At 36.2% G+C, this 16,736-nt stretch overlaps 1 protein-coding gene across 1 annotated transcript in view; it reads left to right on the top strand.

Moving 5' to 3' along the window:
• The window catches only part of Ppat (phosphoribosyl pyrophosphate amidotransferase), a 37,259-nt gene that overhangs the window by 11,624 nt on the left and 8,899 nt on the right, over window positions 1–16,736 (top strand). Inside the window, exons 2-6 of the mRNA XM_010640294.3 lie at window positions 9,498–9,564; window positions 14,697–14,903; window positions 15,404–15,516; window positions 15,727–15,872; window positions 16,391–16,463. Coding sequence (XP_010638596.1) covers window positions 9,498–9,564; window positions 14,697–14,903; window positions 15,404–15,516; window positions 15,727–15,872; window positions 16,391–16,463 — 606 coding nt within the window. The remainder of the gene's footprint in view (window positions 1–9,497; window positions 9,565–14,696; window positions 14,904–15,403; window positions 15,517–15,726; window positions 15,873–16,390; window positions 16,464–16,736) is intronic.

The following is a 16,736-nucleotide window of genomic DNA, read 5'->3' as shown; positions in this document are numbered from 1 at the left end:
TAAATTCTTTATTGTGCCACAGTTTCTTAAAAGTTTATTTTAAAAATTTTAATAAGAATTTTAAAAATCACGTACTTAACAAGATATTGCATATATTTCAATTTAGCACCTTACCTATGTCCAAGCCTTTTTTATATTTATAATTCTTGAATTTTCTGAAAATTTAGCAAACAAATTATCTATGGATCTTTATTAGATTAAAATGACAAAAATTCTCAGTAATACTTTGTTACATATGATTAAAGTACATTAATTTGTGTAATAATTTCACTGCTAAGGTTACCTAGACTGCCTGCAAAATACACCCCAAAATTAAATATTTCATATTTTAAAAAATTATTTCCAGTTTTTTGTTTTTTATTGTTTTGGTAGTGGGGATCAAACTCGACCTTGCACTGTGAGGCAGGCGGCGGCACCACTGAGCTAAATCCATGGCCCCATTTCCAGTTTTTGATCTGTTGAAATAAATGAATTGGGGAAAACTTTGTTGTTTGCATACCTTCTATAATAACGATGTACTTTTATGCCCCCTGCTGGCCATCTCATTGCTAATTTTTGTTAATTATGGATGAAAATGTCAATGTTGGAAATAAATTTTTAGTATAGGTAGTTTTAGGATTGCCCTCAGAGGAGCAGTGTGGGGGTTCATGATTTTTAGGTTGAATATCAGAGTGACTTCTCTAGTAGAATGTGTATAGTGTTTTCTCCCTGGAGAGTTTGTGTTTAGTTAAGAATGCCTGGCTCTGGCCCTTGGAGTTGAGATAGATCTACTCATGACTGTTCTGTACTACAGAGCAGAGGAAGCAGTGTTCCAACTCAGATTAACTGAAGAGGAATTAAGTCAATGTGTTTCTTCTTTTCAGAAGAGACGACTATATAAGATTGTCAAGCATAAATTTCTTTAAGCTTCTCTTGATACTTTCGTGACTCCTTTTATCCTTTCAACGCAGACCAGGGAGAAAAATAAAATATATTTATTTTAGACCTAAAGAAGTAATTAATGGAATTTTCATAGGCCATTTCATTTTACATATTGTAACAGGAGTAGCCTGAGAGTTCTATGATACTTCTCAGTGATTGGTTTCTTTCATACGGCATTAACCTTGCCTTTTAAGTGGTACTTTATTATTAGTTTTTCTTCCCTGACTGAAATCAGACTGGAGCTTATGTGTTACTGTCTTCAGCCCTCTGCTAGCAAATGATAGCCTAGTTATTATTCTCAACATTGTGTGTGTTTGAGGCATCTAACAATATAGGTGCCTGAGTGGTCTCCAACTTACTAGATCAAAGTCGCTAGAAGTTTTAAGTCAGGAACTAATTTAGTAGTTACTGAGAATACAGAGTCTATCACCTGGTTTTGGGGGTGCTAGAGTCTCCTTGTGGAGGTCCTGGGAAAGAATTTGTCAAGTACAAAGGGTAGCAAAGTTTTTTTAAAAGTAGAAAAAGGAATAGGCTGAAGGAGGACAATTGTATAATGAATCAAAATGCAAATTATTGGACCTAAATTATTGAATTTAGAACCAGAAACTCTGGGGCTAGAGCTCAGGATTGCACTTTCACAAGTTCTCCTCTCCTCACAAGTCTAAGAGGACTCCTGGTAGAGGATCCTGGCAGGTGAGGACAGTGTCTGCTTCCCAGCTGATGGTTTGCCTGCTCTGCTCAAGTCAGAATTGGAAGGGAGGGACACCAACTCCCCAAGCAGAAACTGAACTCTGTGCCCACAGATACAGTCCTTCAGTAGAAAGCTGAGAGTCCTATAAAGTATAGAAGTTAATCTTATCAAACTAGAGCATAAAATTTCCTTTCTCTCATACAGCAGACAGGACACTATCTCCTTAGATGATTGAGGGCATCAAAACAATGATCATTGTCATTGAGAGAGAGAGATAAATTAATTTCCAGGAAAACAGGTGCCATATGGCTCTGGGGTTTAGCTCAGGGAGAGAGCACTTGCCTTGGCTGTAGGAAGCCCTGGGTTCAATCCCCAACACTGTTGAGAAAAAAAAAAAAAAGTTAAAAGCTTTTGCTAGTTCTCTAGAAAAGTCACTAAAATACAACACCCCAAGATAATTTTTTACAGCACTCGGAAGGGTAGGATGAGGCAAGAGGATTCTACAAGTTGAAGCCTAAAGTCTTTAAGTTATTTTAACCATTCACAAGAAAATGAAAGCAAAGATATAAACCCACAAGAATCGCAGCAGCTAAATACATGTGGAAAAAACTTGACAGGCAAGGATGTTAGGCACATTAGATATATCTAGTGATTTATAAATACCACTCAATGGTGAGAAGATTAAAGTTCTGAGGTAATAAATATTTTGGTTTTCATCTGCAAGAAAAAAAATCATATCAAATGTTCTATCTTTTAAAAAAAAAAACTCATGAGTACTTTCACGTAAAAACAGAGAGGTTACCCCATTTTAATTTTATATATTTTGATGAATTTCATAAATGGAGTTACTATTGTTCTATATTGTTAACTTTAACTCCTGGACATAAAAGTGACCCCCCCCAAGTGTTTTGTTTCCTATCATTAATGTATGCTATAAGCTCCTTCTGTCTCATTTTGTATTAAGGGCTAGCCTTAAACTCACCATGTATCCCATGCTGGCCTTGAACTTGTGGCAGTCTTCCTGCCTTAGCCTCCCCTGTACTGATATTACAGGTGTGCACCACAAAGCTTGGCTTGTAAACTTGTCTTATATTTAAAAAATAAAATTAAAAAAAATCTAGCAAGGGCTGAGAAAGGAAATTAGGTCAGGGCAAAACTGGCTGGGGAAGTAGGTATGAACTGTTAACTAGAAAACCCCAGGACATACTCTCCCAGAACAAGTTCCCAAAGCCCTGCTGGTGGACTTCACCTGAGAATTTAAGCAAGTTTTCCACAGGAGAACCCACATCTGACAACTCGAGGAGTGAGTGATTCAGAAGCTCAGTGTGAATTGAGCTTGTGCCACTGAGGAGGACAATTGTATCATTCTCTAATTCTCAAACATACCAGCTTTTTGTGCATCCATGAAACATTTTACGACTTCTCAGTGCTATAGCCCAATCTTAACCCTGTCGTTATCCTCTCCCTTCCCTGGACACATGCACTGACAGTATTAGGACTGCATCATTTAAGCCAGAGAACAAAATTGGGAAACATGATTAGTAGAAGTAGGGCTGGGGATTTAGCTCAGTGGTTCAGTGGCCTGCCTGGCAAGCGCAAGGACCTGAGTTTGATCCCCAGTACCACAAAAAAAAAAAAAGTCTGTAAGAGCATTTTGTCCAGTCCTCCCATTTTAGGCTTCAATCTAGAGGCTTCGCGGGTTGGTTGCTTCAAGGTTTATTTACAGAGACCAAGTTGGAGCTTGAACTCTCTGACTTTTCTAGAATTCATTGAGTTTGTCTCATGATATTGTGTGTGTGTGTATTGTATCTCATTTCTTTTGCGTTACATTTATTTTAAGAACTTTATGATACATCGTAGAAGAACTTAACCACTTCCAGGACATTCTGAAGAATTTTGTATTATTCTGAGTTGTTCAGTGCCCTTTTTATATTTACTCAGTTTTACCACAATTGGTATGAAAATGTATTTTAGTTTCTGTGATTTGAAGTTGAATATTTGTCTTACTAAAATTGGTCTGTTTTAATCTATATTCTGAAAATCCAGTTTTATCTCCTTTTGTATAACTTTTGTACATCTTTATGTTCTAGAGATCAAACTATATTAAACCTGTTTCGTAAAATTTCAGCAGCTACCTACTTGAATAACATTTAATGAAACCTGTTTAACTTAGATTGTATGCATCCTATGCAACTGGACATCCTGTGATGTTGCAATATTTTGAATAATTTTTTTGGCGCTTCTACCTCCCTGGTCGTCTTCCGTTTTTACATCAGCCCCTTTTGTGGATTAGTCTCCTCCTTGAAATTCCTGTTCTTGAGAGTTTTGGGTTTTGTTATGTCCCAGAATAGAATCCAACTCAGTAAAAAATTTCATACTCTCCTTGGTCATGCCTAGGTCTTGAGCAGTTCTGACAATCTTGTATTCATGTCTTAGATTTTTGTACTTTGTTCTGCATTGCTTCCAGTCTCTCTTTATTCCAGATTTCTGAAGGTTGGCAGCAATTTGTTCAAATATCCTTTTATTTTGCACTGTTCCTTCTAGTTGTCTTTGTATGCTTTTGTCTGACCAGATGCCTATTAGAGCCCTGACTTCTGGCTCAGTCCATTGTTTTCCTCCTTCATTTGCTACAGCTGGAATACAAGTTGAATTATTAGAGGGTTCCATTATTGATGTAGAGATTCCTGTATCAGATGGGAAAGAAAAAGATATATAGATTACACATATCAGACAGAGTAGTTGGACATACCCATGATGTGGGGTGTATATCAATTATAATGAAAGTTGAACATACACTTATTATTTGCCTATAGAAAGCAATATAATTACATATGAAAATGGCTGGTTGATAATTTTTCTTTTGAGACAGGAGAGGTGTAAACAATTCCTTTTCTTTTTCTTCGTCAAATGGTTTCCATTGGCTACATATTGGGATCTCTTGAGTGTGTAAAAATTACTCCAGTGCCTCTCTCATCCTTTGTCTCCAGATTATGATTCTGGTGCACACTTGGGTGCTTATGAGTAGAGAGGGCTTGGGAAAGCCACACATGACATTCAGTGCTTACTTAGTCCTTGTGAAAATTGACAGACCGAATTACACTAAGTGAAGTTTTATTTACTCATTTATTTTTGTAGTACTGGGAGATTAAACACAGAGTACTTTACCACTGCGCTACAGCCCCTGTCTTTTTTTATTTTTCATTTTGAGACCATTGAGTTGCTCAGGCTGGCCTTGAACTTGCTACCTGCCCACCTCAGATGCCCTAGTAGCTGGGATCACAGACATATGCCTGTCTTTGTTCATTTATTTATTTACTTATTTATTTGGCTTGCTTTAATCTTTTTTATCATTGTGTTGTTCTTTTTATGGTAGAGAAACACGTCAGATTTTTTTTTTTTTTTTTTTTTTTTTTTTTTTTGAGACAGGGTCTCACTATGTAGTTCAGACTGTCTTGGAACTCACTGTGTATCCCAGGCTGGTCTTGAACTCACAGTGATCGGCCTGCCTCAGCCTCCCGAGTGCTGGGATTACAGGCACATGCCAACATGCCTGGCCTCAGAAATTTCTTAATGTCTTATTCCTAGGCAGTGTGATACTCAATAGTGCTTTCACATTTTTTTTTGGTATGGGGGATCAAACTCAGGTCCTTGCACATGCAAGGCAGGTAGCGGAACTACTGAGCTAAATCCCCAATTCTCAATAGTGTCTTCAATTCATTTTAATATGAATAACATTAATTGATATTACTCTTTCTTTGGTACCAAGGATTGAACTCGGGTCCTTGCACTTGCAAGGCAAGTGGCAGGACCACTGAGCTAAATCCCTGTTGCAATTGATACCACTCTTGACATAATATTGGTTGATTCCCACATTGTGTTTTTCTCAGGTTTTATTTTCTTGTTTAATAAAGAGAAAATCTAGACCCAGCAACTGTAAATGAGTTCTGAGGGGTTACATTAATACTCTGTGTGAGGTATGATAGATGAGAATGAAACAGAGAAACTCCCATGAAGCATGTCTGTAGATATTTTAAACATTTAAGTGACTGACCAAAAATTAAAGCTAGCGCAAACATTTCTACATGCACAATTGGAAATACAGGATTACTAAGGTGGGAGCCATTCGTAGGAAGATGTTTTGGTGAAGGTCCTTAATTACAGATGGCTAAGTTGAAAATACTTATGGGCCCTCTCTGAGTGAAACCAAGGAGTTTGGAGCCAGTGGGGTTATCCGAAAGGATCAGAAGCTTCATTGGACAAACCTCAGGTTAAAATCAGGAACTTTCAGGAGCTAAGTAACTTTTATTAGTCAGTGTTTAAAGCATCTAAGTGATAAACCTGCAAAAATACTGGAGCTGCTCTTTAACCTATCTGTGGCTGCAGAACCATCTTAGCCTCTGATGTGTGTCAAAGAGAGAAAGGGTGTTTGTAAATGGGCTGGACTTTTTCATTAAAATGATTTATGTTTGAGCTGTAAACGTGGAAGTTCAGCTAATCCATGTTAACCACTGTATGTAATGTTTGTCACCTTCACCCCTTTCACAATTGGAACCTTTATTATATTAACCATTTTCTCTTGTGTGTTAGGTTTATCCACAGTTCTCTCCTTTCCAGGTTTCACATCTCTGATATGTGTATCTCTGTGCTTCGTACGGACAGTGGGTATTACAGATACTGGAACAACTCTGCTCCTAAAAATAGCAGCTGTGAGACTTCAGCTGTGGGGAAATCTCTTCACCACCATTGGTTCACGCCTTTGCGTAGTGCTTGCATAGACAGTGAGCAGATTCTTTGTGTGTAGTGTTGGGCTTAACAATGCAGCAGTTCAGAAACTTTGTTTAATATCTAAATTATTAAATCTTCAGCCATTTACTTATTAAACCTATTTTTATTTTACTTGTTACAGTGGAGCTTTTCTTCCAAACAAATAATGAAATGTTATCAATTCTTTGTGTATTTTAGTACTTTCATTTGTAAATTTAGGAAAATGGTAAGTTAAAATGGAGCAGAAAGTTGTGTCTTGTTTGGAGCTTTGAGGGGGGTGGGGGTGGGGATTGGGCTGGAGATTTAGCTCAGTGGTTCTACCGCCTCCCTCTCGCAAGTGCAAGGACCTGAGTTCAATCCCTGGTATCAAACAGAAGAAAAAAAATTGAACAGTATTTTGATATTTTCTCTTTTTTGGCCCTTAAAATGAAAACCTAGGATTTTTAGAACCCAACCCATATTTCAAAACTGTATTAGACATACAGTTGGCCCTAGCAGTTAATGCCATTTTAATATGCTTTTTCTGTATTTCACAGATGTAAAGTGATAGTTTCCAACCTCTTTTTAATCTTACCACGTATAAAACAGTATGAGTTGGGATTCTTTTTTAACCTCGATATTTCAGGCTGTATTTATCACACAGACACAAGTCTTGCCGTCTTCCATTTGATAAACTGTAAAACAAAAAAGAACAGAAGAACAGTACTTTTCTTTTTACCTTCAGTGGTCTCTGGGACTGTACCTGAGCTGTTTGCATCCTCTGTTAATTGTGTGGCAGATTTGCACTGCAGGACGGCATCCAGTTCATGGAAGAACTTCATAGTCCTAGAGCTGTCTCTGGAATTGTGGGCACATTTAAACTGTTCTGTATTTATACTTGAGATTTTTATACTTTGCCTGGCACTGTTTCCAGTCTCTGCATACTCCTAGTGACTGAAGCCTTTTAGCAATGTAAATAAATATTCCTTTATTTCTCAGTGTTCCATAAAGTTGTTGTCGTGTATTTTTTTCTGCCCAGACACTCAGCAGAGCTTTAACCTCCTTCTCAGTCCAGTGCTTCCCTGTTCCATTCTCCATGTTGAAAGTGACCTGGAAATGATTCACTATTTCTAGCCTACGTTTTTGTTTCCTAGGAAACCAGAAGGCTGGTTGTCAATAAGCTACTAAAAGCTGGAAAAGACTTGACATAACTGGTTAAGGTTGCCTGCGGGAGAAGCTTGAGGAACTGCCAAATAAGCAGGCTTTGTAAATAGAGAAGCCGGCAGCTAAATGATTGCTAACCTGATTCATTCGGCTTCAAGGAAAATTTACCCTTGAGACAAAAAGCAAAAGAAAAACCATTTTTGTTACCAAATGATTGTTGATTTCTAAAAACAAAAAAATGTTTGAGGCTTACAGCAAATGTTGATAGCTGTATACTGAAGAACAGGTTTTTTATGAGGTTTATATTTTTTTCTGTGACATGTACACCTGGTCTTCTATAAGCTAATTTAAAGACCACATTACGGTGCACCCTTGACTTACAAACTTGATCAGTTCCAGAGGGCTGGTTGTAAGTCAAGATTGCTGAGATCTGGATGTTTACCTGGGTACACGCTATAGATAACAAGAGTCAGATAAACCTTCCATTAACTAATTAACCCAAGTTGTATATCAGGCCAGGCATAATTTGAAGGTCCTCTGTATTTTGTTAAATAAATGCTAGGTCATGATTTAATTTCATAGGGCTTGTGTTTTACATATTTATATCCAATTTAGTATTTAATCCATTGATAATTCAGTAAAATTTTATTTTTTTAGATTTTTACTTTTAAAATATTTTCATTTTGATTCCTGGTACTGCAAGAATAAATAAAATGTTTTGTCGTTTTTATCAATAATAAAATGCCTTAATTACAATATATAGCTTTGGAAAAATTCCTTTTTAAATAAATCAACATGTTAGCAATTGTGAAAAGTTTGATGTGCAGTCTTTGAAACAAAAATTTGTCAGTGATCTAGTATTCCTAGCACTTGTTCAGAACTGATAAAAGTTATTGAATAGTTGGAACCTTTATTTAATTTGATCCTATCCTCCACACTGGTATAGATTCTTTGAGTCTTACTATGTATTACCCTACCTCTAGTCTAGCCTTAGGTGTGTGTGTGTGTGTGTGTGTGTGTGTGTGTGTGTGTGTTTTGGTTTTTTGAGAGAAGGTCTTATGTAGTTTAAGCTGGCCTTTAATTCACTGCGTAGCACAGGCAGGCCTCAAACTTGCAGAGGTCTTGCTACCTCAGCATACTGAATGCTGGGATTACCACAGCACCTGGCTTTAGGCTTTTTTTTTTTTTTTTTTTTTTTAAATCATGTTACCTAAAATTATTAATGCAGGAAATGAGATGCAAACTTGGGAAAGGATGTCTAGTCAGCAGATTTTCAGAAGCAGACTTAACATTTTGTATCTACAGTTTTTGAAAAAAATCCATCCTTGAGAAACGAAGCAAGAGTCCATTTCCAAGGGGATAGTGTTCTCAGAGGGACTGAGAGGCCACATCTGTCACCTAATATTCTTGTTCTTTCATAGACTGTGGTGCTACTCTTATCTTGTTCATCTGTGTCGTCAGCCCTTTGAAACTTCATTTGACCTAACTGGTACAGAGGTTAGAATCCCATGTCCTGGAATGGAATTGTCCGTTTTGTAATTGTGCTGTATCACCTGCTCACTCTGCCACTGGGCAAGTTTCTAGTTCAGTGTGCTGCTCTGTGACAGGGGAATATGGTACCTACTTCATAGGACTGTTCTAAAAGCCAAATTAGATCATTCATGTGAAAATGCTTAAACTGGATGACGATATCATCTTGTTAAAATAATTTGCTACTTTTGCTAATCATCAGCATCATCGATAGAAGCAGTGCTAGTCTTCTAAGTAGCATTTAATGTGTTATCAGGTAGTTTGTGATGCTTGTTAAGAAAGGTGTGTTTGGACCCAGAATTTAAAACTCAGTGGATCTGCTGGCTGTCATGCAAGCACAAGGTCCTTCAGTTTCTGGCACCAAAAGAAAAAAAAGTTATGTTTGATAAAATTCAAAAAGCTTATCATTTGGGAAGATGTAACAGTTAATGTCCTTGTATATTCCCAGGGGTCAAGAGAGTGCTGGTATTGTGACCAGTGATGGGAGCTTGGTGCCAGCATTCAAAATGCATAAGGTAAGTTTGAATGTTAAACAGTGTTGGTGATAAAAATAACAGTTACCAGCCAGGTGATTATAAATGTCACCTGAGGAAAAACATTGCAATTAGGAGTAATTCTCTTTGGATCATCCATTTCCAACTTTATATTCTAACATTTGTCAAATTAGGAACTGTTTCTTCCACAGTGTTAGTTTGCTGTCTAACTTGAGCCGGAAGCTCTTTATTTATTTTTGGTACTGAGGATCAAACTCAGAACTTTGTGCTTGTGAGGCAGGCCTGGTGCCACTGAGCTAAATCCCTGGCTGAAGCCATTCATTCATTCATTCATTCATTTAAATAATTGAATTTATTGGTACATTTTAGGGATATAGTACAGTTACATTCATTGTTGGGTTCTTGTACCTCTACATGACAGATCTTGGTTCTCATTTTTTCCCCTTGTCCCTGACCTCCCTTCACCTCCTCCTCCCCTCCCCATTTACAAACATTTTATTTCCATCTTTTCATTTTGTCACATTTTTTTTCTTTTCCCTTATTACCCTTCCCTACCCATCCCACCTTTCCCACACCTTTAGCCCCTTGCTTCCCATTTCACAATCTCATTAGGATTTTATGTACTATTACAGTTTATTCACACCAGAGAAACTATTCGGTATTTAAACATGTGTGTGAAGCCATTTATTTAAATACTTCTAGATGCTTTGATTTTTGTAAAATGTCAGCTTTCATTTATATTTAACAAATTTTGTTGTCTTAGTATATCTGTTTACAAAATGTCTCACAAAACAAAATGTGTTAATGAGGTATCAAAAATGAGATGCTTCTCAGACAGAGATAGAGCTCAGTGGCACGGTGCCTACCTAGCAAGCACAAAGTCCTAAGTTCGAGCCCCAGTACTAACCGAAAAAAATCAGATGCTTCAACTTCATGAATGTCCTGAATGCCACTAAATTATTCACTTTAAAAATTGGCTAATTTTATGTGAATTTCATTTCAGTGTACATTTTTTTATTAAAGATTGCAAAGATACATGATAACAAGAAATGAAGATACTAAATAAATATTTCAAATATACATATATATGACAGCAAAAAAATTATATGAAATAAACAAGAATTTATGTAATACAGTCTAATCGAAATACATTAGTTTGATATGATCTTCAAACATGTTCTTTCTCATTTTCTTATATTTTTGAAATAATGTAATTATAAATAAAACTAAGTTACATAAAATTTTATGATTTATAAACTCCTTAGTTTAATTAATTGATAAATATCATATACTTGTTGATTGTACCACTTACATTTTCTAACAAAACTTCCCACAGAAAAAAATATACTTATATTTGAAATCCAAAAGCAACTAAAAAAATTCACATTTTTAAGATCAGATTTTTCTGTTTCTCTTTTATTATATCCCATACTTATTTTTATTATGTTTTTATAAGCATAATGATAGAATTTAACACCAATAGATATGTAATATTCTTCCCAAATGAATGACTATGAAGTCAAGCATGTAATTTAAAGAAATCATAAGGTTGCCAGAGAAACTATCAATATGCCAAATATGCACAATCCTACCACATTCATGACCATGTTTCTCATTTAATAGTGCACACATATATGTAAAAACATACAATACAATATATACTTAGGTATAATAAAACAGTGCAGTGACGTGTGGAATGTTGGTGATTTGTATAATTTGAGAAAAACAAATATCTTTGAAGGAGTTGGAGAATTTGTAACATGTATCAGATACTAAATGATATTAATGATTAAGTATAGTTATAATAAAATTTACTTAAAAATTAATATTTGTCATCAGAAAATAAGTACAAAGATACATTGATAACATAACAACATTTATCTTAACAAATTTCCAACCAAACAAGGTGTAGTGACAGAAAAGGAAGTTTGTAGAAAGCAGAGATGAAAGAGGAAAATGACAGATGGGCCTTAGTACTTTTCATACTACTCATATATACAGATTTCATAAATTCTCAAAAAAGCAAAGAAAATGAGAACCAAAATAACTCATCAATTTGGTAGACCAACATATAGAGACAAGGATTAATGTATTGATAAATTTTAAAAATATGAAATGTAAAGCCTCAGATTTAGCTCAATAGTGCTGCACCTGCCTAGCCAGAACAGTGTGCTGAGTTTAATCCCCAGAATCAGAGAAAGAAAAAGAAAAAGAAGAAAAGAGGGGAAAAAAAGCATATATACTTTCTGACATACTCAGTAAATTAAAAATAAATTATTCGTTATCTCTTCCTCTTGAATTGTTCCCTTCACAAGGATGTAGTGAACTTCTTTGTCTCTTCCAATCAGTTTAAGTTTGAAACTTACTTTGTCTGTGAATGAGATTGCTAGCCCTGCTTTTTTTTGGGGGGGGGGCTCCTGTTACATGAAGTTTTCTGTCCTTTCACTTTCAGTCTATGGGCTTCTTTTTACACTAGACATGTCTTGTATACAACATATTATTGGATCTTGCTTCTTAATCCATTCTACTGGTCTATTTCTCTTGACTGGTGAATTGAGGCCGTTAATATTGATGGTTATAACCGATATGTACTAAGTTATTATTGTCATGTTTTGTTTTTGTTTTTTGTTTTTTTTTTTAGCCTTCTTTTAATTTCTTGGCTTGCCTATTTGATTTGCTCTGTTGGGCCTCGTGTTGTTACCTTCATTGTCTTTTTCTAGGATATTGTTTAGAATTCGTTGTAGTGCTGGTTTGCTAGTCATGAAGCTTCTCAGGTGTTCTTTATCCTGGAAATATCTTATTTCCCCATCCATTTTAAAAGAAAGTTTTGCAGGATACATCAGTCTAGGTTGGAGGTTGTTTTCTTTTAGTACTTGAAATATCTCATTCCAGGCTCTCCTTAACCTAAGGGTTTGTATTGAAAAGTCTCCTGTAATTCTGATAGGCTTTCCTATGCATGTAATTTGTTTCTTGTCTCTTACTGCTTGTAGTATTTTGTTCTTCTTTTGGGTTTCTGGGATCTTGATTATTGTATGTCTAGGTGTAGATTTTTTTTTTATCACAGCTAGTTGGAGTCCTATATGCCTCACTTATCTGTATGTCAAATTCTTCCCCTCTATTTGGGAAGTTTTCTATAATTAATTCTGTGAGTAGCTTTTTAAAGTCATTTACATTTTCTCCTATTACTTCTTGAATTCCTATCAATCTTATGTTATTCTTCTTAGTATCGTCTAAGAGTTGTATCAATTTCTCATGATCCCCTACTGTTTTTAAGAGACCTCTCTTTTCACCGTCACTGACTACAATTTTATCTTCTATATCTGAGATTCTATCTTCAGACTTTTATATTCTTTTGTGAACACTCTCAGTGGAGTTTTTAATCTCCTGGATATCTGTTTGAATCTGTCCTATGGATTCCATTTCTTTCTTGTATTGGGCATTTATTCTTTCCAATTCTTTCTTAGGCTGGGCATTCATGGCTTCTTTCATGGTCCTGAGCTCATCTATTTTCCTCTCAGTTTCTGTTCTAGAGTCACGAATTATAACTTTCATTTTGCTTGTCATCTATCTGATTATCTGGAAGTTACTTCTGTTTTATATTTCTCTAGAGCCTGATTGATCAGTTTTGTTACTTCCTGTCCTTTGAGTTGAGGGTGTCCTGATGATTCACTATCAGACTTTTCATCCTCATCCGCCCCACTATTTGCCATTGGTGAACTGGAAGTCTGTCCCTGTATCTTGCTTAAAGGTTTTCTCATTTTTACTACTGTTGTTGAGTTATCCTTAGTTTTTAACCTTTAGATTATTACTTAAATCTTCCTGATACAGTTGGGCTTCAGCCCATGGGTCTGTAATGACTCATAGACATTCTCATTTTCATCATACTGAAGAAAACAGCTCATTGAATCAATCACAATCCTTTATCCTAATTGATAGAATCAGCACCACAATCTAATGAAGCACAATTTGCAAATTGACCACTTATGGTAGTCATCAATCTATGACCTTCAAACCATGTAAATTTAATTAAGATCAAGAAGTAATCCAAAATATGCTTACAGTAAATAAACTTTTCAATAAGGATATTTCCCATTTACAATGGGGGCTTAAAACAAAGTTAAGACAGGAGTAGGTAAGTATAAGAATTAGAGAAGGTTTCATATGAAGCCAAAAGATGTAGAATGACAAGACAATCGTCAAGAAATTGTTAAATTCAAAAAGAAGAAACAAAATAGAAATATAGTAACTCTTGAGTGAGGTAGAATAACATAAGAAAAGAACATAAAGAAAAGAGAAAAAAATAATAAAAGAAGAAATCTGAATTAGGACAAGAGCAGAAACAAAAAGAGAGGTGAGGGATACTATAGTGGAGTAAGACTGAGTTAGAGAAAGAAAACAAAAAGAAAAAAAAAGAATTTGCAGAGTAGGATGAAAAAAAGAAAGAAAAAATGAGTTTAAAGGGCCTCTTTCAGACTAAATCACTGCTGTTATAATATACAATATGTGCTGCCATTTGCAGAGTCGAGTCCCCTGACCTCAGCTAGCTGGTGGCAGAACCCCACAAAGCAGACTGAGCTCCCCAACCTCCTAAACGGCTGAACTCCTCTCAGTTCTACTATAAGTTTCCCCCACCACTTCTTTAAAGATGTTCAAAGTTGAAAGTGCCAGAAAATACTCTTTATGACCACCTCTGCCTCTACAGAGTAGGTCCAAAGACTGGCACAATCAGGAGGTCTAAAAGCGTGAGGGGGAGGGAGGGTTCAGGGGTGCCCACGCGGCTACCTTTCTAGCGCTGAAGATGGCGGCAGCGGTGCCAGAAGGGGAGGGCGCGGCCGAGAAGACCCTCTGGCGCTAAAGATGTCTGAACGCAGCCTGCGCAGCCTAGAAGACCCTCTGGAAAAGACTCTCTGGCACTGAAGATGGCAGGAACACCGTGGGGAGATCGCGGCCAAGAAGACCCTCTCTCAGTGTACATTTTTAAAGTAAATGCTTCAAAGTTCTTAATGTTAGCTTAGTCTTTTTTCCTAAGTTTAGAATTCTGAGGTACAGAGAAATGAAGTGACCTTTGCTGTCTTTGATTCCCTAGAAGATGGACTTTTACTAGTAGCACTGACTTCTGTTTTGCTAAGATATTTTTTACTTTGACTTCTCAGGGAATGGGTCTTGTAAATCACGTGTTTACTGAAGACAATTTGAAGAAATTATATGTTTCAAATCTTGGAATTGGACACACAAGGTACGCTACTACAGGCAGATGTGAATTAGAGAATTGCCAGCCCTTTGTCGTAGAGACGCTCCATGGGAAAATAGCTGTGGCACATAATGGTGAATTGGTGAATGCTCCTCAGTTAAGGAAAAAGGTAAGTTTGTTTTGTTTTGTTTGCCATGTTTGGGATTCATGAAAAGAAGGTACACATCTTGGTAAAGGCCATTTTATGTAATTGCTGCCACCTGTTATGTAACCTTAGCCAACAGCTGTGTAAGAATTACCTGGAGTACTTGTTAGGATTAGGGGTTTCACAGAGCTTTGCTGCACCCTCTTCATAGTCTGTGACATTATAATGACTACAATATACATTTTTGTACATGAACAAGAAAATAGTTCATTTTAAAAGTTCAGTCACAAAAATATGGATATAAAAAATTACCAAAACATTTGTCATGTATAAGATTACCACTGAGAGTTCAATTCTAAACAGTATCTAGCTTTTGTTTTCCAGATATAACACCTTTCCCTTGATAGACTTCATTTCTACCCAGTTAGGTATTTGCCAAATGCCTGGTTTCTTTTTAGGACAGTGGGCTGTTGGGTGAAGGGGAGAGTAGAGCTTCTCTGGTGATGGCACTTTTCTCTCTTTAGCTTCTGCGTCATGGTATTGGTCTGTCAACAAGCTCTGATAGTGAAATGATTACCCAACTCCTGGCATATACCCCTCCACAGGAGCAAGATGACACCCCAGACTGGGTAGCAAGGTAATTGTAAAATTGGACTGTGCTAGCTGGGGATGGAGCTCAGTGGTAGAGTACTTGCCGTGCTTGTGCTAAGTCCTGGGTTCAACCCCCACTACCACTAAAGCAAAACAACAAAATTGGACTGTGCATGCAGATCTCACAATGAGACCTTTGCCTTGAATGTGTTTGTACCTGAATTGATTAATTAATTAATTAACTATCTAATTCCAGGATTAAAAACTTAATGAAGGAAGCACCCACAGCATACTCCCTGCTTATAATGTACAGAGATGTTATATATGCAGTACGGGATCCTTATGGAATTCGGCCTCTGTGCATTGGTCGTCTTATTCCAGGTTCTGATATAAATGACAAAGGTAATGAACTTTAAAGGGAATTTAATTCCAAAATGCTTTGCAAAGTCGTTGTACTACTGCTGGTGAATCCTGAAATCTTTAGGTACAGGAACCTTATAGGTGAGAATACATAGGTAATAGCGAAAAGAAATGATAGTCTCAGCTTTGAAAGTACATTTCTTTGTGTCTGAGGATAATTTGCTTTTAATGTATTTAATGGATATTGTTATTTTTTCCCTGTTTGAATTGATGATTCATGTCCTTTCCTTAGTCTTTTCATTTCTGCAGTTTTTGTTTTTTTTTTACTAATGAGATGTATTATGCAAGCAAGAAACTATAATAATGTACTAGAAGGAATCTTAGCAGATTATTTTGTCTTTGGCCTAAATAAAATGAGGATTCGTGTGCTTTTAATGACATAGAAATAAGTATTCCATGATCTTTTTTACTTCTATTGGGTGTTTACCTGATCTGTTGAAGTAGCCTCTTTAAATTTTTTTTTAATCTATTAATTGAATTGATCATCTTGTAATTTTCAGAGAAGAAAACGTCAGAAACAGAAGGATGGGTAGTGTCTTCAGAATCTTGTAGTTTTCTATCTATCGGTGCAATGTAAGTTTTAACATTAAGAATTTTATTTTTTTCCATAGTGATAAAAAATTATTTAGGAATGATGGTGCATACCACTAGTACTAGCTAGTCAAGAAGCTGAGGCAGGCAGATTGCTTGAGCTCAGAAATGCAAGACCAGCCTACACCACACCAAGACGCTGTCTCAAAAGGAGTGGGGTGATATAGTTTATAATTTAAAAGTGAAGTTTTCTTATTGGTATTTACAGGAAAGCTTTCTTTATAATGTCCCAAGCAGATACATTTTGTTGTGTAT

The sequence above is a fragment of the Fukomys damarensis genome, unplaced genomic scaffold (genome assembly GCF_012274545.1).
Source record: "Fukomys damarensis isolate Sample0158 unplaced genomic scaffold, DMR_v1.0_HiC HiC_scaffold_35, whole genome shotgun sequence".
Taxonomy (NCBI): Eukaryota; Metazoa; Chordata; class Mammalia; order Rodentia; family Bathyergidae; genus Fukomys; species Fukomys damarensis.
Note: the sequence above shows the minus strand (reverse complement) of the source record. Positions and strands in the feature narration are given on the sequence as shown.